This window comes from Zalophus californianus, chromosome 6, assembly GCF_009762305.2.
Source record: "Zalophus californianus isolate mZalCal1 chromosome 6, mZalCal1.pri.v2, whole genome shotgun sequence".
In the NCBI taxonomy this organism is placed as follows: Eukaryota; Metazoa; Chordata; class Mammalia; order Carnivora; family Otariidae; genus Zalophus; species Zalophus californianus.
The window spans coordinates 82,378,898-82,400,506 of NC_045600.1; the positions used below are offsets into that span (position 1 = coordinate 82,378,898).

At 44.6% G+C, this 21,609-nt stretch overlaps 1 protein-coding gene across 3 annotated transcripts in view; it reads left to right on the forward strand.

The window, feature by feature from the left end:
- The first annotated feature begins 13,016 nt into the window (after nt 1–13,016).
- BUB1B (BUB1 mitotic checkpoint serine/threonine kinase B) overlaps nt 13,017–21,609 on the forward strand; it is a 54,957-nt gene continuing 46,364 nt past the window's right edge. For 2 of the 3 annotated variants that reach the window (XM_027571719.1, XM_027571720.1), the window contains exons 1-2: nt 13,017–13,266; nt 16,548–16,694. In XM_027571719.1, the coding sequence (XP_027427520.1) occupies nt 13,232–13,266; nt 16,548–16,694 (182 nt within the window). In that variant the 5' untranslated portion in view covers nt 13,017–13,231. The remainder of the gene's footprint in view (nt 13,267–16,547; nt 16,695–21,609) is intronic. The other variant, XM_027571718.2, reaches the window with a different exon arrangement.

The window sequence follows — 21,609 nt, forward strand, 5'->3', positions numbered from 1 at the left end:
TTCAGCTATAGTCCTTTGAGGATGTCACATTCCAAGGAATGACAGGCCAGACTTCCCTTCCCGTGGGGCCCGGGCTGGACCTTTGCCTCTGAAGGAGCCATATTTTTCTCCTTCCATGGCGGCTGATGGGGACCCTGATTCAACTTTCTCCTCCCTTTCTCCACTATCACATGCTGTTCCCCAAAGTAGGAGGCAAACTCCATCCAAGCCCCAAATATTGCTGGAGCCCAGGTGTCCAGAGGGTTCCTGGGCCTCAGGTAGGGACTTCTCTACAGCAGCTGTGGTGGAGCCAGAGATGACAGGGTTAGGATTAGCTAAGGGGCTGAGGCCTGGGGCTGATGTCTCTGCTCCGCCCAAGGTCCCTTCACTTGCCCGGGCCCTGCTCCTGGCAAATGATTAACCAGAGGGCTAAGCGGCCAAGCCCCCTGAGGGCTGTGCTGCTGAGAACTCTGTGGCTCAGAGCTGCCATGCCTACCCCCAGGCAGGTGTTTAAGAGAGCAAGAGCCTCTGTCTTGTTCAAACCGTGCTTATTTTGTTTTGTTTTGTTTTGTTTTTTTTTAAGATTTTATTTATTTATTTGACAGAGAGAGACACAGCGAGAGAGGGAACACAAGCAGGGGGAGTGGCAGAGGGAGAAACAGGCTTCTCGCCGAGCAGGGAGCCCGATGCGGGGCTCCATCCCAGGACCCTGGGATCATGACCTGAGCCGAAGGCAGACGCTTAACGACTGAGCCACCCAGGCGCCCCAAACCGTGCTTATTTTGAATATCTGTCACCCACAACCAAACATAATCCCGACTGATAGAAGTATGTTAAGACTTTTTGTTCATACTCCACTTCTTTCCAAAAATAATTTGAGGGGCACCTGGGTGGCTCAGCTGTTAAGCATCTTCCTTCGGCTCAGGTCATGATCCCAGGGTTCTGGGATCGAGCCCCGCATCGGGCTCCCGGCTCGGCGGGAAGCCTGCTTCTCCCTCTCCCACTCCCCCGCTTGTGCGCCCTCTCTCGCTGTGTCTCTCTCTGTCAAATAAATAAATAAATAAATAAAATCTTAAAAAAAAAACAAAAATAATTTGAGACAACTTACGGTCAATGACAAATAAATGATAGAAGCATGCAAGCAAGGATAAAGAAATCAGAGGCATATCATAAAAATGGGGTGACAGTTTTTCCAGGAAATGTGCATTGAAGGAAATTATTGCAGCTGCATGCAACATTTCACATCTAACTTCCCGGCAGCCAAGTCAAATAAGGGCTACCTGGTGACTTAATGCACTTCTCATTATCAGTGTGGGTGGTCAGGAGGAGAAGGCTCTATCAGGGTTACCACTGGCAGCTTACAAAGCAAGCTCTTTGTTTTCAATAGCATTATCCCACAACGAGGGAGTAAATCACAGACCCGCACTGGAAGGGCACCTGGCTGTCTCAGTTGGTAGAGCATTCGACTCTCGATTTCCAGGTTGTGAGTTTGAGCCCCATGCCGGGTGCTTAAAAATAAAATCTTGGGGCACCTGGGTGGCTCAGTCGGTGAAGCGTCCAACTTGTTTCGGTTCAGGTCGTGATCTCAGGGTTGTGGGATCGAGCCACAGTGGGCTCAGCACTCAGCAGGGAGTCTGCTTATCCCTCTCCCTCTCCCTCTCCCTCTGCCCCTCCCCCTGCTCGCACATACGCTCTTTCTTTCTCAAATAAAGTCTTTGAAAAATAAAATAAAATGGAAAAATTGGAAAAAACCCCAAACAAACCTGCATTGGATGACATGTCCCATATGGCCCACTTCCCCATCTCATTCTCTCTCTACTCTTTTCCCATCAGTGTGCTAGAGGGACTGTAGCCACCAGTGCTCTTGCCTTCTGCCTGCCAGTTGGTTTGGCTATTGGGAGGCCCGAGTGAGGGGGTCATGAGACGGGAGAGAGAGATGGTGGAGTATTTATTCTTCAGTGGTGTCATGCTTGTCAGTGGCTGTGTCCTCTCTTCAGCCACATCTCCTGTCAGGCTCTCTCATTGTTGTAATTCTCGATGGGTTCCAGGAACAACTCCAACCCTTACCCCATCAGAAGGAGGGGTAACAGCTTCCCACTATTGCTAGTCCCTGAGTACTTCACCATCCTTTATTGGTCCCCTTTAATCCTGTCCCTGCCATTGTAAATTATCCCTCCGTTAAGTTTCACTTACAGCGTGTCACTGGTTCCTGCTAGGACCCCCGCTGATTAACAGATGATATCTCTGTTGGGAATGAATTTTGCTTCAAGTAACAGAAAGCCTGACAAACAGGGGCTTAAACAAGACAGGGTAATTTTTCTTTCACATAATGAGAAGTCTGGGGGTAGCAGTTCCAGGTTGGTGAGACCATATTTTTTTTCTTTTTTAATGAAACCATCCATTTTCCTTTATTTAACCTCTCCCAAGCAAAAAAACCAAAACAAAACAGTGTGTTCTTTACATTTTTCTTAAGTCAAACCAAGCTGTTAACAGGGTGAAGAGTCAATATACAAAGTATTCAACGAAAATTATACGAAGCCACTCTAAAAATATCATTATTTCAAATCCGTTTGTGATTCACATTCTTGAGAACAAATAACTAGTGAAACTCAACGATCAGCTCTTCATTCACCTTCAGCTTCCTGGCAACAATGGTAAGGTTAGAATTTTGGGGAGCTGGTTGATGATCATGAGATGTGATAATATGGTGGGTAATATGGTGGATGTGATAATATGGTGGGTTTTTTTTTTTTTTTTTTTTTGGAATGGCATATTCATCAGCTTCCCCTTGATGGCTGTTTTTCCTTAGAACTGATTTCCCGCCCAGGAAAAACCGTGTATGATGCTGTCATACGGCCAGGCTCTTCCTGCCTTTCCATTCTGCTTTCCCTTAGCATATTGGCTCTTATCTTCCTGTTTTCACTTCATGGTCACAAGAGGCTGCCTAGATCCAGACATCACATCTATCTCCAAGTTAGGAAGCAGGGCAGAAGGGCCAGGCCGACTGTGTCTCTACCACCTCTATCCTCTCTAGACTTCTGTTTGGGTCTCAACTGGATCAAATGGCCACTCTCAGATGCAAGGGAAGTGAGAGACTGGGGAAAGGAATTGTCATGACTGGGTTGAGAAAATTGTGAGCCACTGCTTGGGGCAGGGCACATCATCATCCCAGGAAATGATCTTGTTAGCAAAGGAGAGCAGGAGGCTCTGGTGTTGGATAAGCCATGAATAGGATGGCTGCCGGGAAGTTAACTTGGCCTGGGATGCCCATGGGCCCAAGGTGACTGTGAACAGGTAACTGAGACAAGCTGGCCCACAGTAGTGTCTGCAGGTAAAGGTGAGGATGGGGATGGAAAGGAGTTAAAAACCCACTGTCCCTAAGACGGCCTGGAGCCCCATGTCCCCCTTCGGTGTCATGGGGAGGAACCCTAGACACAGTCAGAAAACTGCTTTGGAAAGTTCTCCACAGCTGCCTCAAAGCTTCTCCCCGCCTCCGTGTGGCCAAGCTGCACACGATACTTCTGTGGAAGTACGACCGCATCGTATGCACTGCAGTTTTCTTTCCCACCTGGCTGTCTTCACCCACTCGATGGGGATGACTTGGGATGAGAATCTCATCTTTTTTTTTTTTTTAAGATTTTATTTATTTATTTGAGAGAGAGAGAGAATGAGAGATAGAGAGTACGAGAGGGAAGAGGGTCAGAGGGAGAAGCAGACTCCCTGCCGAGCAGGGAGCCCAATGTGGGACTTGATCCCGGGACTCCAGGATCATGACCTGAGCCGAAGGCAGTCGCTCAATCAACTGAGCCACCCAGGTGCCCGAGAATCTCATCTTATTTGTGAGCCCACTGCCCAGTTAGTGCCTGGCATGCAATAGCAAACGCTCCATAAAGCTTTGTTGGCTGAGTGACGAAGTGACAGACTAAAATAGAGGAGTGGGAGTGGGGTGGTGCTCTCAGTCTTTCCCCCGGGACACCATGTTACCTCGGGCAAAGAAGTTCTCTGAACCTTGGTTCCTGGCCTGTCACCTGAGGAGCTGCACTGGAAGATCTCCAAGACCTCTCTATCTCCCATCAAAATGCACAGACACCACAGGTGGAGGTTATCATAATAAAAAACCCATTGGCATTCCTGAGGAAAATTCTCTGGTGTTTACGATTAGCCACTCAGAAAAAAGTGTCTGGGGAAGGGGCGCACAGGAGAGGTAAGTTTTGACATGGATAGGAAAGAAAGTATGAAACCGAGTGTACTGTCCAGGTACTCTGGGACTAGTTGAGATTCTGTGAGAAATAGCGAGGGGGCAAGGAGCCTGGATAACTGGAATAGAGACAGTGGGGAATTGTGGGGACACAGAAAGCCACCAGAGAAATCATCAGTTGTCCCTGTGTGTCTAGCAGAATAGCTGAGCACAAGGAGCCAGGCTGTGGATCACAGAGGGACAGAGGGGCAGGGATGGGGCCAATATCCTGGCTAGCGGCCTGATGGGAGACCCCTCTGGGCAGCAGCTTGTCAGGACGCTGCCCAGAGCCATTGGCCTTCTGCTGTGACACTCCAGGGGATGGTCCTCAGGGTCCTTGCAAGGCTGAAGCTGAACAGAAGAGGAAAGACCCTGTCCTCCATGCTTTCCAGATCCCCCCTCCACTAGGACTGTGCAAAGAGTCAGACCCACGGCAAGTGGCATTCTTCCCAGGGCACCTACTTTTGTCTTTTTGCATAACCTGTCATGTTCTCTCCCCCTCACAGATATTTTTGCTCTAAGTACAATGGCATTACTTTATTATTAGTCACTCACCCTAAGTGATTCACTTTTTCTTTCTTTTTTTTAACCCCAGGTACATTGGATTAATCACAGTCCTTAGTCTATAGCCCTCTCTCTTCCTTGATCCAGGCATGGCCCACCTTTGTGGTTATTTGTGTTTAGTTAATTATTTATTTCAAAACAATATAAAAAGCACCCATGAACACCCAGGGCTAGAACTAAAATATGGACAGACTCATATCTACCTATGAGTTCCTCTTATGTCCTTTCCCTCTCCCTGCCTCCCCACTACCCACCCTTGATTTTCTAAAATTTGATCTCCAAGGCTTATAAAGTATCACAACTACTACCAGAGTTTATTCTCTGGGAGCACACCCAGTCCTTCTGATTTCTAACTGGCTGGATACGTTCATGCTCAGAGAGGCCTGAGCTTCAGGCAATGACATGTGCTCACGGCAATGTGGCCAGGGTCACCCACTTGCAGTGCAGTCACACGGCACACACATATATTTCACACTGTTTTCAAATTTTATCTAAGCCAGGGTTTCTCAACCCAGGCACTACCGACACTTTGGGCTGGATCCTTCTTTGTTGTGAGTGGCTGTCCTGTCTGCTGTAAGACATCTAACAGTGTACCTCTACCCACCAGATGCCAGGAACAGCCTTGTCCCTGCCCGCCGCCCCCCCCCCCCAGTTGTGACAGTCAAAAATGTCTCCTGGGGAGGAGACAAAAACCACTCCTGCTTGAAAGCCACCAATCTGAGCAAATATTTGGCAATATCCAGTTGAACAAATTCTGCAGTTCAAATGCCCTAAAGGAAGACCCATGCATGTATATTTGTGCCGTACACCTCACGAGACACAGTGTGGTCCTGAAGCAGCAACCTGCACACCTGGGAGCTCATCAGAAATGCAGAATCTCAGGCCCCACCCCGGTCCTGCTGAATCGGGATCTGCATTTCAACAAGATCCCCAGGCGATTCATGAAGTTTAAGAAGCTCTGCTGCAGAGATTACACAAATTCTGCTTCTCTAAATAAAGTGGGCCCAGACACAGCGTTCCTCAGTGGGGGAAGTTACTGCCATTTTGGGTGGGACAATCCTATTGTTGTGTGGGGTTGTCCTTCGCTTTGCAGGACATCCCTGTCCCATCCCTATTAAGTGCCCACAGCACTCGCTCCCCAGTCCCCAAGACAATCTGCAATACCCTCATCCTCCAGACACCCGCTGGGGAACAGAAGAGTGTTTTTTACAGTGAGAGCACTTTGTCTGACAGGAGGGCTGCCTCAGTCTGCAGACACGTCCAGGAGGCAAGGAAAGATGCAGAAGTGAAAACAGCCCCGTGCCCTTCATCACATCCTCAGGGTGGGAGGGCTATGGTGCCAAGGGATGAGCACTGGTCCCCCGGGGCCAACGGGAATGCGTCAGAGCTGGGCACAGCTAGGGGAGCAGGGAGCCCTCTGGGAAAGACAGGAGCTGTGACCTGCAGCCCAACCAGTTAGACCAGCTGGGGCAGCTCCCCCTGGTCCTGGCAGCCTTGATGGATGGCCTCATCAGGATAAAGCAAATGAGTGAAAACAGCTTGGCATCTGAGAGGTGTGTCTGAGGTGTAGAAGGGAATGCATCCAGGTGGGATGGGGGAGGTGCCCATTCTGTGCCCTGTCCCCTTCTCACCTGGGACAATCCTCAGGCTTTCCCCCAGCCGAGAAGATAGATGGCTCCATGCATAGGTGGGAAACTTGAGACCCTATGGGGGAGAGACCCAGCTTCCAGGCTGCAGCTGGACACCGCCCTACACTGGGAGCAGAAGGAGCTGAGCTTGCCCTCTAACCTTCCTGTTGGCCAGGCACAGCAAGTGTGGGGCCTCCCTGGCCAGATACCCCCCACACCGACCCCAAGCTTCCACCATTATGATTCCCTGCAGCCCCACAGACCCCCAGAACACTCACTCTCTTGCCAACCTGTGTTAGACGTGCGGTTCCTTCTGGCTAGAAAGCCCTTCCTTTTCTTCGAATAACTCCTAGGCATTTTCCAAGACCCCTCTTGGGAGCAACAAAGTCATGCATTCACTCTTCTCTTTTCTTCATTTCTGTCAGTCACTCAGTGAACCGGTGCTTATTGAGCACCTGCCTCAGGCCAGGTCCTGAGGATCTGATGCGCAGTGAGAGCTGCCACATCCCCCCCTGTGGCTCTTACCCATTCCGGGCGGGGGGCGGGGCTCAGGAGAGCGGTTGGGGGCAGAGCCTTTGGCTGCTGCGAGGAGCCAGCAGATCCAATCTCTTCCTTTGCAGTTGCGGAGGAAAATGCAGCCCATAGATTGGAGGGATAAACCTCTCTCAGACCTGTCTGGGTGGTGGGGTTTGCCCTGCGACAGCCCCGTAGCTAATGCCATTCACTGCCTGTCTGGTCCTGGCAAACATCACCCCCCCCCACCCCCAGCGGCAGAAGCCAGACTCTCAAAATGCCACAGCTCCCCTTGGTGAAAACAGAGGGGCTGCAGCTAGGCCGGCTCCCTGTCCCTGCTCTCAGGATGCCCACCGCCTTCCCTAACTCCTCCCAGGGGGCCTGGAGAGAAACTCAGAAACAGGATCAGATGATCCACTTCTGTCTTTCGACTCTTAGGGGAAGATGTTTTTCTCACTTTGCCTGTCTCTGGACTCTCTTCTCCCTGCTTCAGTTTGGGAGCCTGTGTTGGAAGAAAGGCATTCAAACTTCCTAGAGGCAATGCGTCCCGAAGACCTCTGTGGGAGAAGGGAAGCTTGTGTGGTTCTGTCCTGGCTCAAGAGACTGGGGTTCGCATCACTGGCAAGTTCAAGTCCAGCAGTGAGCCTCAGATTCTGAAATGGGAAGAATTCCTCTAATGTTGCTCGAGAAAGTTCCCAAATTCATATCTCCCATTGGCCCTCAGACTCAGAATTGTTTTAAGAAAGGAAGAATGTTGGCCAGTCCTGGAGAGGACCCACACCTTCAGACAAGGGAAAAAAAATAAGCTGGGAGGGAGGAGGGTAGAGTTGGAACAGAGGCCAAATAGCTTCTCACCTCACTTAACTCTTCTCTGAATCATCCCATTTCTAGCCACAGTCAATTTCTCACGGTGCAATCCAAACAGCTCCACGTTGGCTCCCACATCCAGGCAAACTAAGTTGTTTCCCAACATCCCATCCTCTCCCAGCCTGTGGGCCCCTGACCTCTGGCCTTGCCTTGGAAGAGCCATGCAGAGCCCAGGAATGCCTCCCATGGCTGGGCCTCTCAGAATGTCAGAAGCGAACTTTCTACAGTCTGCACCAGGTCCTGGGAGGCAACATCTGGGAGAGGGAACAAGGAAGCCTGACTGTCAGAGAAGCTTTGGGAGCACCAACATACCCACCCCCAGCCACGCCATCCCCCTGTCAGCTTCCCCACATCACGTGGCTCTGCCAAGAACCATCCCAACTGTTGTTCACCTATCATGGGATCACCACCCCTCACATAAGGATAGATAGGCCTCACTGCTGTGGAGCTACATGAACACAAGTGAGGAAGACTCCACCGGCTCCTCCATAAAATCCGCTAGGCCCAGGGCCACAGCGAGCAGACACCGTGCTTTCTGTAACTTAGAAAATGGAGGCCCCTCTGAGCAGAACTTTTAGAAGTGCCTCCTCTGAGTGACCAAAGCAGGAAAAAGTGTCCCATCTGTACCTCTGGATGGGTGCCCTTGGGCATGGCATAATTTGTACAGCTAAGTATGTGGTCCTGATCCAGCCCCCCTTTCACAGCCTCCCCTAGGTGGTCTGGGTATCTTCCAGAGCTCTTGGGCTCATCAACGAGTCATTCCCGCAGTTACCGCCCAGCATCTGCCACGTTCTTCCTTTCCTGCTTCAGTTCCCTGGTTCATGGCTCTACTTCTGAGGCCACTGGAGGATATTTCACCTCTGCTGGGAGGGTGCTGATGTCCAGACATGGAGTAGCCCCCCAGTGCTCTCCCAGGCCTTCCTGGAGCACAAAACTCTGATCAGGATAATGGCAGGGCAAAACAGCCCAAATGTGTACTTCCTATTAGCTACATAGTTTATTGAGCGCCGCATCTTACCCCATTTCTCAACAGCCCTGCCGTGTGATTGCTCCAGTTCTCAGCTTGTGGTCCATTCCGACCTTTTGTTGTTGTTGTTGTTTCTGCCAGATGAAGAAAAGTTGATACCTGGTATTGCCTCGTTCAGCATGCACATTTTTTGTATATCAGTATGGAAATTCTGGGTCAGGCAATTTCCAGTGGTCTGAGAAGACCCATGAAAGTAGGGTAGTTCTGCAGAAAAGCAGAAACATAGTTCAGAAAAGAGTTTCCATGGACTTGAAGAGAGAGAAGCCCAGTTCCTTGGAGCGTTCCCTAATACCCTGTCAGCAACAGCTACTGTGAGATGCAACTGGGTAGCTGCCAGTAGTCCCCAGCCCTGGGCTAACGCATCTTTTCACCCTTCACCTCCCTTCCTCCTGCAAACGCAAGATGGTTTGGATTATTATGCTTCCTTCTCATTGGTTCTTCTACCTCAAGACACCTCATCACTGGTAAAGACAAGATGCAGCTCCTGCCCTGATTGGCTGATCTGTTGCTGGGGTAAAGGCCAGCAGGGTGATTCTGCTTTCCCAGATGTGGTCTCCTTCAGGCCCTGAAGATACACACCCTCATTCAGTCTCTCTTGACCTTCCTCCCACCCCCAGATAGTCCCTCCTTCCTCTTGTGGTTACACAGTAAACAATCAGGCCATCCAAGGGTTCCCTGGGGAGACCCAGAGGTTTTCATCTTTGCAGTGGTTAGCCTGCTAAAGTAGGATTTCATATAATTCACGAAGGCAAAATTGGGGGAAATCAACCTTTGATAATCAAGAACACACACATCTCCACAAGACCAAGCAAGAGGTCATAGATTTTCTGACAACTAAATCCTTCTAACAGCCACTAATGCAGATTAAGTGTGGCTTTGCATGTAAAGCAAATGTGTAAAAACGCAGGGCTTGCTAGTCCCCAACTGCTACCCGTCGCCACTATGCCTGAAATTCCGCCACTAAGATTTATTCCTTTATGAATTTTCTTCTCCTGGGGCCGACTGTTGAAATACAAAGAGCCCAAAGTCTGTTCTGAAAGATGTGCAAAAAGCGTGGCCAAATGAGTTCAGAGACACCAACATGTTTTAGCACCACCGTCGCCCCTAAAGATGTCCATGTCCTAATCCATGGAACCTGTGGCAAAAAGGACTTGGCAGATGTGATTAACATTCAGGACTTTGAGATAGAAAGGTTAGCCTGGATTATCTGGATGGGTCCAATATAATTACATGAGCCCTTAAAAGCAGAGAGATTTTCCTGACTATGGTCAGAGAAAGAGACATGGTAATACAGGAGCCAAATCAGACAGATGCATGTCGCTGGCTTTGAAGATGTAGGAAGGGGGCCACCAGTGACAGAATACTTGTGAATGCCTCTAAAAATTGGAAAAAAAGAAACAAATTCTCCCAAAGGGCTTCCAGAAACACAGTCCTACTGGCACCTTGTTTAACCCAGTGAGGCTGGAGGCAAGCTTCTGACCTGTCAAATTGTAAGATTATAAATCTGTATTGTTTTAAGCTACTAAGTTTATGATATTTTGTTGCAGCAGCAGTAGAAAACTAAAAGGGAAGGGGTACCTTCCCTTAGAGATTCAAAGTGCACGTTGGCATATTAAAGGCTCGAGGGAACCTTTAAGTAGAGATACCCATGTAAGTCAGCATTTCAGAAACTTATTTGAAAACCACACTTTTTATTCCCCTGTAACATCTGCTAACATCTTAGAACATGATGTGGAAAATACTGCAGTAAAGCATTAACTGCTATTAACATCTCAGTGTGACTTAGTTCCTGTTTTCAATGTGATAGCTAGGTGAGAGAGAACAGCACACAGGACGGGCAAGCTTTAGTGGGCCGGCACGGAGGTCTAAAGGGGTGAGCTCTGAGTACAGGAAGTCAGTGGAGAGAGTGGGGAATGAAGAGGAAGTGGACACATAGTGGAGAGAAACTTCAGCTGCGACTCAGCCTGTGTTGCTCATTAGTTTGTGCCAAACCTTTCCTACCTTTCAGGTTGGCCATCTTCTCTACAAAATTGGCCCTGACCTCCTCTCCCCCACGCCTGGGCTGGAAGGTCCTCCATGTGCCCCCGTGGCCTCTTGTGTTCATTTACCTCTGGTTGTGGCAGCAATGTAGTGAAATTACCTGTTTATTTGTCTGTCTCTCCCACTGGCCTGAAGTTGCTAGAGGACAAGAGCTGTGTCGGTTCACTGTTCACATCTTCTGTGCCCCACCCATGCTCGGCACATTGAAGGACTCAGGCTGAGCCTCTGTCTTACCCTCTTTGGACCAGAAATGTGTATGAGCTTAATCCTGACTTTCTTCATGATCAGTGAGTGCTGCTGAGGTTCATATCACCACTCAGCCACAGTCCAGCCCAACAAGAACTCACTTTCCCAGTAAGACCATACAGCACATTCTGTCATACCTTTTTTTAAAAAAAAAAACCTGTCTCCCTTGTCTGGTGAAACAAGCAGAGTTTAGCCTGAAAGGGTTCCATGTTGTACCACAATTTGTGGAGCTTCTGACTAGGTTATGAGCAAGACAGATCAAAAGAGCAAATGCTACGTCTTCCAAGATGGTTTATAGGAAGCAAACGGAATTAAGGAGTTGTGGATGTGAACAGGACACTCTGGGGAAAGGAAATGAGGGGCTAGGTCAGTACTGGTGTGAGGTGAGAGATAAAATGAGCCAAAGAGAGAATCCCATATATCACCTCTCTCATAATCCAGGAAGTCTTCTTGGATGTAAAACACTTAGAGGCAAAGAGAAACCAAAATTTCCTGTAGGGAACCACCCCTTCCCCTCTCTCCTCCCAAGATGAAACACATGATCTGGGCTTGAACAATTAGAGCCCTGAATCTGCTAGTTCCAGTGACAGTGGGGCGGGGGGTGGCAAATGAGAGTGACTTCTGAGTCTGAACTTGAACCTGGAAAGACCAAGTCCTATAGCTGTTACTCGGTGGAGAATGACAATAAACTAACATAAAGAAGAGCAGAGGTGAGAAATGGAGAGGGTCCCAGTCCTGGTGACACCACATGAGTCCTGGGTTAAGTGTCATCTGAAGTCTTTTATATATGAGCCAATAAACTCCCTTTTCTGAGGAAGTCAGTTTGATTTGGATTCTCATTCCATTGCAATCAAAAGTCCTGATGATGTGGAAGAAAGAAAAGCTTATATAGTATGAGAAAATGGTGGAGAGGCACCCAGCTGGCTCAGTCAGTAGAGCGTGCAACTCTTGATATCGGGGTTGTTAAGTTTGAGCCCCATGTTGGGTGTAGAGATTACTTAAAAATAAAATCTTAAAAAAAAATGGTGGAGAAACCTGAGAACCAAGAGGCAAGGAGCAGTGAACACCTACTCCCAGCTCCCTTCTCTGGGAACTGCCACCCTCACCACCCTCAGGTTCACAGGAGGACGACTCCCTTGTACCTGGGTTCGTTCAAAAGCCCCTGCTCCCCTGGCCACAACTAAGCCCACCATATTTTCTTCCTCAAGAAACTGGAACGGGGACTAAGAGTCCAGTGCCAGTGGAGGCTGCTGCCCTGAAGAGGAAAAGACGCCATACCTTGGGAGATGAGGCATAGCTGTATTTTCTGCCTGTGGACTGTGCAGTAGAGATGAGAAATTTGAAGGTCAGAGAGACTATATGGCTTTGCCTAAGGATGCACACTTGTTACGATTTTCACAGAACTAGAGTCCAGCTTTTCTGAATTCAAAATTAGGCAGGAAACGATTTTCACAGAACTAGAGTCCAGCTTTTCTGAATTCAAAATTAGGCAGGAAACGATTTTCACAGAACTAGAGTCCAGCTTTTCTGAATTCAAAATTAGGCAGGAAACACCCTTAGGGTCAGGGTGCCCTAAGAACTCTAGACGTGGGAGGAACTTGAATCAGACAGCAAGGGGTGAACTCAGCCTGGCCAGCCACCCAAGAAGTTTCAAGCCAAGGGCAAGCACTCAAAGGTATCTCTCTATGCTCAAAACATCAAAGAAGTTCTGGTGCTTGAAGTGTCCCTCGATGGGCTCAGAGACTTGCTTTAGAGCACTTGCAGAGAATTTACACCGCCTCAACCTGCGCCTACTGAGCGGCCACAGACTCCCCGGAAACTACAACTCCCACTATGCATCGCGACTGCGTGGACTAAACCTGGTATAAACTACAAGCCCCAGAATTCCTTGGGAGAGAGATACGCGAGTACGAAGGGGCGAAGGGGCGTATTCACGTCGGCCGCGCGGGACCGTTAAATTTGAAACTTGGAGGGTTTGAGGTGGCTGTTTTGCCAAGGAAGCAGGTGCAAACTTTTGTCCCTCTGGTCGCTTCGTTACCTCGAAGGGCAAGTTGCAGAAGGAGGCCCAGGCGGTCTGCGACCCTGAAGAAAGGCCTGCGGCAGGACGAGGGCCTGAACCGGGAATGCAGGATGGCGGCGATGAAGAAGGAAGGGGGTGCCCCGAGGTAGGTACCCGAGAAAGGTTGCCGGGAGCTGTGCCTGCGAGACCCGATGGTGTAGCCGGTGACAGAGGCTCCGCTCAGAGCAGTCCAGAGAAACACGGTTGGGAGAAGAGCGGCCAGGCTGGAGCCTCCCTCCTGCTGGGGTTGGGCGCCAGGGTTGGAGGTGAAGACAGGGTTAGTTAGCATCGACCTCCGTGGGGTGAGGGCACGTGAGAACCCTGCTGCACCCAGCTTCAAAGCAAAGGAGTCTCTGCGACCCCAATGGCACAAAAAACTTGGAATTTATAGTGTGGTCTGTGTATCTCCGCTCAGCCATTTCCTGGCTCTTTGACCTTGGACTCGTCTTAGTATGGAAAATGCTGGTGGGGGGGGTGGCGTAACTGGGTGATGGGCATTAAGAAGAGCACTGGATTTAATGAGCACTGACTGGGTGTTATATGCAACTGATGAATCAGTGAATTCTACCTCTAAAACTAATAATACAGTATATGTTAATTAAATTGAATTTAAATAAAAAAGGATAGCAGAGATATAATAAATTGCTACTTAAATTGAAATCATACTGTAATCTTGTAAATAAAACCACAGTTATCTTTTTAAAAAAAATATGGAAAATGCTGATGAATTCAAAGTATGTGTAAAGTAACTGCTTCCAAATAAGTGCCAAACAAATGGTAGGTGCTTCCATGTCAATGGCATACTTAGAAATATAAAAAGCCTTTCTCTGCATGCTTGCTGCTTTTCCTTATATAAATACATATCAGTTCTTCTAGGTTGGAATTCTGAATGCATTTTATTTTTTTTAAAGATTTTATTTATTTATTTATTTATTTGAGAGAGAATGTGAAAGAGAGAGAGCATGAGCAGGGGGAGGGGCAGAGGAACAAGCAGACTCCCTGCTGAGTGGGGAGCCCTGGGGTGGGGGGCCTCCATCCCAGGACCCTGAGATCATGACCTGAGCCAAGTCAGATGCTTAACCTGCTGAGCTACCCAGGCGCCCTGAGCTATGCATTTTCATTATGGGGTGCACAATACTTAGATAAATACCATGTGGAGAACTCTTAACTTGTGCAACAAATATTTATTGACTACCTCCTAAGCACTAAATATGGCAAATAAACAAAAGACACAAAAATCCCTGCCCTTGTGCAATTTAATTTCTGGGGTGGGATGAGGGTGGAGGCAGCAGACAATAAACAAGATCAATAAACTAAAAGCTAGATGGTCAGTATGAAAAGAACGAAAACGGTGGGGAGCAGGGGGATTGGTGCAATTTTAGATAGTTTTGAACAGGGGGCCTCACTGAGAAGTGTCATCTGGGTCAAGGCTTGAAGGAAACTGCCCCGCATTGGGCTCCCTGCTCAGCGTGGAGTCTGCTTCTCCCTCACCCTCTGCCGCTCCCCCTGCCTCTGCTCTCTCTCTCTCTCTCAAATAAATAAATAAATAAAATCTTAAAAAAAAAAAAAAAAAGACTTGAAGGAAACTTAAGAGCTAATCAAGCACGTATCTGGGGAAAGTACAGAAATTTGGAGGGTGAGGGTTGGGGGAGGGAGCTGCACCTGGCAAGTAGCTGGAGCCAAGTGAACCAGAAGAGTAAAAGGAAATGAAGGGTGAGGTAAAGGCAAGGATGTGGAGATTGTCAAGACTTGGCTTTTACTCTGGTTCAAAAGTCAGTGGAAGGTTTTGAGCAGAGGAAAGACAGGATCTGATACGAGTTTCAATAGGATCATTGGCTGCGGTGTCAAAAAGACTAAAGCAGAAAAGGATGAAAGCAGGGAGACCAGTTATGAGGTTATTGAAATAATCCAGGCAAGAGAAGATATTAGCTTGAGCCAGGCTAGAAACAGTGGGGATGATAAGAGGTTGATTTCTGAATCTATTTTGAAGGTAGAGCTTGTAGGATTTGACAGGTAACTGGAGGTGGGGGATAATGAGAGGGGTGTCAGGGTTGGCACTGTGATTTTGGCTTGAGCAACTGGAAACTAAATGAGATGATGCATTTAGTGGTAAGCAACTGGAAAAATGAAAGTGCCATTTATTTGAGATGAAGGAAGACTGTGGGAGGAGCAGGTCTGGAAGGAAGCAAGGGGAGCAAGGAAGGAGGGGAGCAGTCCCAGCTCAGTTTGGGACATTAGCTGAGGTAGTTTCATTGCTATTTCAAGATCAAGAGAAGAAATTCAGATGAACTCAGCAAACACTTATTCAGTGCTTACTAGAGTCAGACCCTCGGGGTTGTGAAAATAAATGACAAGGCCCTTACATTTATAAGATTCACACAATATGGTTAAAAAGCTGTGAGTAGTTACAACCTAAATTATTAATCACATACAGTTTACCTTCTTGAGAGTTTTCAGCTCTCATCTAGACTGAGGTCACATGTAACTTTCACTTTGTTTTGAAGATTAGTACTTGTTTCTCTGTTTTAAGCCCGGAGATGGTATCTCTCAGACAGAAGTAGGCTTCTATCTGTCAGTTGCAGAGCTCTGAAGTTCAGAGCACATACCCCATATGGTGATTGCCTCCAAAAAACTTGTGGGAATTTTCCCATCAGTAGGCTTGATGGAATGGGGGGGCAGTTGTGACCAGTAAATTGTATTTTTGTCTGCTTCTGCTCTGGGCTACCTGTATATACATATACACTTCAGTTTTAAGTCATCAGTTGAAACATGGGGTGTTAGTCTGGCAAACTGCTAATTTTTTTTAAAAAGATTTTATTTATTTATTTATTTGAGAGAGAGAGCACACAAGCAAGGGGAGGAGCAGAGGGAGAGGGACAAGCAGACTCCATGCTGAGCACAGAGCTCAACGTGGGGCTCAATCCCAAAACCCTGAGATCATGACCTGAGCCTCAGTCAAGAGTCAGATGCTTAACCAGCTGAGCCACCCCAGCACCCCGGTTGGCTAATTTTAAACTATACGAGATGATGCATTTAGTGGTAAGCATAGAACTGCTTTTTGTCCACCTTGCCGAATTTATAATTTTTTCCTCTTCTTTTCTTCCTGCCTTAAACTTTATTCTCATAACTGTCCACAGTACCGTAGTTAGATTCTCTCTTCTGTTAGGCAATACTACAGCCATAAACTTGGAATCCAGGTCACAGAAAGGCTCAGACACTTAGGCGTATAAGAACACTACTAATGTGCCAGCCCACCATATTCAGCCCAAAGATCATGAATAGTCACTTATTTGAAAACATTTACAATAATCCAGTGATATAATAATACGTATATATGTTTATATATACATATAAGTATGAAATCTACTTTTATTTCTCTCTTTACAGTGAAGCCATGTCCTTGGAGGGAGATGAGTGGGAGCTGAGTAAAGAAAATGTCCAACCGTTAAGGCAGGGGCGGATCATGTCCACACTTCAGGGAGCATTGGCGCAGCAAGAATCTGCCTCTAATGCTACTCTTCAGCAACAGAAACGGTGTGTAGAGTGGTGGGGGATCACCCTGTCATTCATCCTCAAGGCGGGATGGTAATGGAGATATGGATCCATGCAGATTGGCATAAGAAATACTTTTCAAAAATTGATAGTGTGAGAATCTGTTTCCCACCTGCTTTTTCATCACACAACAGCTACCTAAAGATCTCCTTGAGTATGATTAAGAACAAGAGCTATAGGATTTCATTTCATTATGGAGCAGCGAAACTCTTGTATCAATAGAAATAGATCTTATACAGGGGACAATGAGAAGCAAAGGAAAGGAAATACCATACTAAACAATATTTATCAAAAGTATAATGTCATGCTGGATCCCTAAATGGAATTAACTCTTTAATAGTAATCAGTTAAAGAAATTGCTTCCTTGGATTCTGAGTAGTGAGGGAAAGGGGAATCTGCTATCTTGTATGTATACTCAATTTTTTACTTTCTAGGAAAGCATTTTTGAGAGTATACCAAAAAGAAATAGTGATCTCCAAAGAAAATATAAACCTGAGAGAAATTAAATTTATACTAGAATGTTTCTCATGAATGATTTAATGAAGTCTGAAAAAGGAAAAGCTGAAAAATACTACAGTTGGCCCTTGAATAACACAGGGATTAGGGGTGCTGACCCCCTGTGCAGTAGAAAACCCACGTGTAAATTTTGACTCCCAAAACTTGACTATTAAAAGCCTGTTGACTGGAAACCTTACCAATAACATAAAGAGTTAACACCTATTTTGTATGTTATATATATCATATACTGTATTCTTACAATAAAGTAAGCTAGAGAAAAGAAAATGTTAAGAAAATCATAAAGAGAAAATATGCTTACGGTACTGTACACTATTGAAAAAAATCCACATATAAGTAGACCCGTGTAGTTGAAACCCATGTTGTTCAAGAGTCAACTGTACTACGTTATTCAAATGGAGCTACAGAACTTGGTTTCTTTTGACTAATACATGTTTTGATAAATACACTTTTTTCAAAAAAGTGAACTAAAGCATCAGTTTCTACCTTTAATCTCTGACAAAAAAATTTCACCATCATAGGCAATTTCAAAACTTCGGGTTATAATATAATGAATATCCTCACTCATCTCATTGGATCTTTAAAAGCATTGAGTTTTATTTCAGAGATGGTGGTATTCTATTCTTAACTCTTCTTCCTGGTTTCTGTGACATTTTACTAGTGTTTCCACTTCTCTAACCTTCCTTTTTTCTTACTGGCTTCCTACTGCATTTTACCTAAGTCTTTTGTTCATTGCTCTATGTGTCCTTACAAATTCACATTTTTCAGGATTGTTTAACTACTATTTACGTCTCTTATTTGCCTTCTAAATGTCTTTTTATCTACCTGTAATATATAATCACTAGTGTATTAAATACTAAATCTCTTCTCTCATAAATGACCTTTCCATTTTGGTTAATGATACCAAAACTCACTTGAATGATTTTACTCGTTGCCCTCTCATCCTAATTTTATTTAGTTAGTTAGTAAGGTCTGGGGATTTTTTTTCTTAAAGTATAATTTACATGCTATGAAATGGTCAGATTTTTAAGTTTACCATTTAATTAGTTTTGACATGCATTTCAAGACAGAGAACATTTTTATTACCTCCAAAAGTTCTCTCAATGCCCGTTCCCAATCAGTGTTCTTCCCCTCCTCATGAAGCAACCAGTGATCAGATATCTATCATCATAGGTTATTTTTGCTTATTCTAGAAGCTTATATGAATGGGGTCATAGGTTCTTTCACTCAGCATGTTTTGTTAGGCCTTTCATGTTACATGATCAGTAGATTATTCCTTTTTATTACTGAGCTGTATTCCATTTGTTTATCCATTTATCAATTGATGGACATTAGATGCTTTACAATTTTGTGCTTCATGAATAAAGCTGCTGTAGACATTCTTGTACAAGGATTTTTGTGAACATTTTCATTTCTCTTAGAATAGAAGTGATGGGTCAAAGAATAAACGTGTGTTTAACTTTTAAGAAACTGGCAGTTTTCCAAAGAGATTATAACATTTTACACTTCTGTCAGCAATGTATGAGAGTTCGCTTGCTCCAAATCCACTTCAGTATATGGTGGTGTCAGTCTTTTTTCATTTTAGCCATTTTGGTGGGTATGTAATAGTATCTCATTATGGTTTTATTTGTCATTTCCCTGGTGACTAATGATGTGAGCACTTTTTCACATGGTTATTGGCCTTTTATATATCTTCTTTTGTGGTATATTTGTTCAGACATTTTGCCCAGTTTTAAAATTGGGTTGCAAGAGACCTTTATATAGTCTGTATATAAGACCTTTATCAAATAATGTGTTGCAAACATTTTCTTGCAGTTCATGGCTACCTATTTTCATGGTGGTGTTTTCTGATAAGCACAAGTTTTTCATTTAGAGGAAGTTTAATGAATTACTGTTTTTCGTTTATGGTTAGTGTTTTTTCTGTCTTTAGATCTTTGCAAAGATCCAAATTTGCAAAGATATTCTCTCGTGTTTTCTTCTAGTAGCTTTATTGTTTTAGCTTTTATGTTTCAGTCTATGATTCATCTTAAATTTATCCTTGTGTATAGTGTAAGGCAGGGGTAAAAGTTCTTCCCCCACCCCCCATAAGGATTTCTAGTTGTTCTGCCTCCATCTGTTGGAAGAGATTATTTTCTTTTTCCCCACTGAATTGCTCTATGCAAATTCCCTTGTGAAAAAATAAATCATTTGATTGTATATGTGTGGATTATTTCTGGCCTCTCTGTTCTCTTCCATTGATCTAATTGCTTATCCTTTCACCAGTTACACATTGTCTTGATTAGCTTTATATAATAAATCTTGACTTCGGGCAGAGTGAGTTCTCCAGCTTTGTTGTTCTTTTTCAGAATTATTTTGGCTATTTTTGGTCCTTTGCTTTTCCAAACAAATTTTAAAATCATCTTGTCAGTTTCTAGAAAAGAGTCTTGTGAGATTTTGGTTGGATTGCATTGCATCTATAGATACATTGGGAGGATTGCTGATTTTATTTTGTCTTAGATTTTATTTTTTCACTATTTCTGTAGGTAATCACCTCATTATCTCATACTTAAATCACCATATTAGCTTCATAATTGTTCCTTTTCTAATTTCTTCTATTCTTAAAATATTAATTGATCTTTTTGAAATCTTTACTTAACATATTCAAGATACTCTCCAATTAAAGAACCAGTAGTGGCTTGAGCAGGTGGAACCCTGCTTTATTTTTTAATTATTATTTTAAAAATAATTTTAAATTTTTATTATTTATTTATATTTATATTTATTTTATATATCTTTATGTATATTATTATTTTATATATTTATATATTATTTTATATATACTATATTTATATTTATATATTTAAATATATTTTAAAAATATATTATTTTAAAAATAAGTCTTTATTTTTAATTTAGTTTTATTTTTTTGAAGTAATCTTTATGCCATCGTGGAGCTTGAACTCACAACCCTGAGCTGCATGCTCCGCAGACTGAGCCAGCAAGGTGCCCAAAGTCTTTAAATTTACATTTAAAACATGCCTTCTTGGTGCGCCTGGGTGGCTCAGTCAGTTAAGCATCTGCCTTTGGCTCAGGTCATGATCCCAGGGTCCTGGGATTGAGCCCCGCATCAAGCTCCTTGCTCAGCAGGGAGTCTGTTTCTCCCTCTCCCTCTGACTGCTGCTCCCCCTGCTTGTGTTCTCTCTCTCCGTCAAATAAATAAATAAAATCTTAAAAAAAAAATGTGCCCTTCTTACTTTTCCAGTAGGCATTCTAACATAGTGTTAGACTACTACTGACCTCCTGACAATATGTCAGAAGGAGGATCATCTGCTCCTGGAGCACGGTTGTATGTTTGTATGTACATCATTGTAAGGTTAATCCCTTACTGTTCCTATCTCCATTTATTCCTAATACTAACTGTGTCTTACAGCTCAGTTTCCTCTGGGTAAACTCTCCCACTTTTACAACTATCTCCATTTGTTCCTAATACTAACTATCTTATAGCTCAGTTTCCTCTGGATAAACTCTCCCACTTTTACAACTTTATTCAATACTGATTTCTTGGCAATCTTGGAAAACTCCATTTTTCTTTCAAATTTTGTGGTTCCACCTTCTGACGCTGCTTCTGTGATACCACCTTTTGACTTATCAAAGATTTTACTATCCATTCTTGGCAATTATAATACACTATCCTGCTTTGTATTGTTAGTTAATTTTCCCTTTGTGTTCTTTGTCTTATTAGAGTATAAATTCCTTTGTCTCAGGAACTATTTTATAGTTCTTTGTATCAAATGTAACCCTTTCTACAGTTTTTATTGATGAAACATTTATCTAAATTGTGTTTTATTACTCAGTACTTCCTATTATTTATTGAGTGCTTATTATGTCTAAACACTTTATACTAAGAGTAATCAACCTAATAAGATAAGTGCTACAGTAGTCCTCCTGATCTGTGATTTCACTTTCCTCAGTTTCACTTACCTGCTGTCAACTGTGGCCCAGGAGCAGATGATCGATCCTCCTTATGACATTTTGTCAGGAGGTCAGTAGTAGTCTAACACTACATTAGAATGCCTGCATCATTCACCTCACTTCATCTCATTGTGTAGGCATTTTGTCATCTCACATCATCACAAGAAGAAGATGAAAGATGAGTACAGTACAAGATAGTTTGAGAGAGAGAGACCACATTCACATAACTCTTATTATACTATATTGTTACAGTTGTTCTATTTTGTTATTGTTGTCAATCCCTTACTATGACTAATATATAAGTTGAAATTTATCATAGGTATGTGTGTACAGGAATAAAACATAGTATATATAAGTTTCAGAAGTATCCTCAATTTCAGGCATCCATTGGGGTCTTGGAAACTATCCCCCTGCAGATAAAGGGGGGATT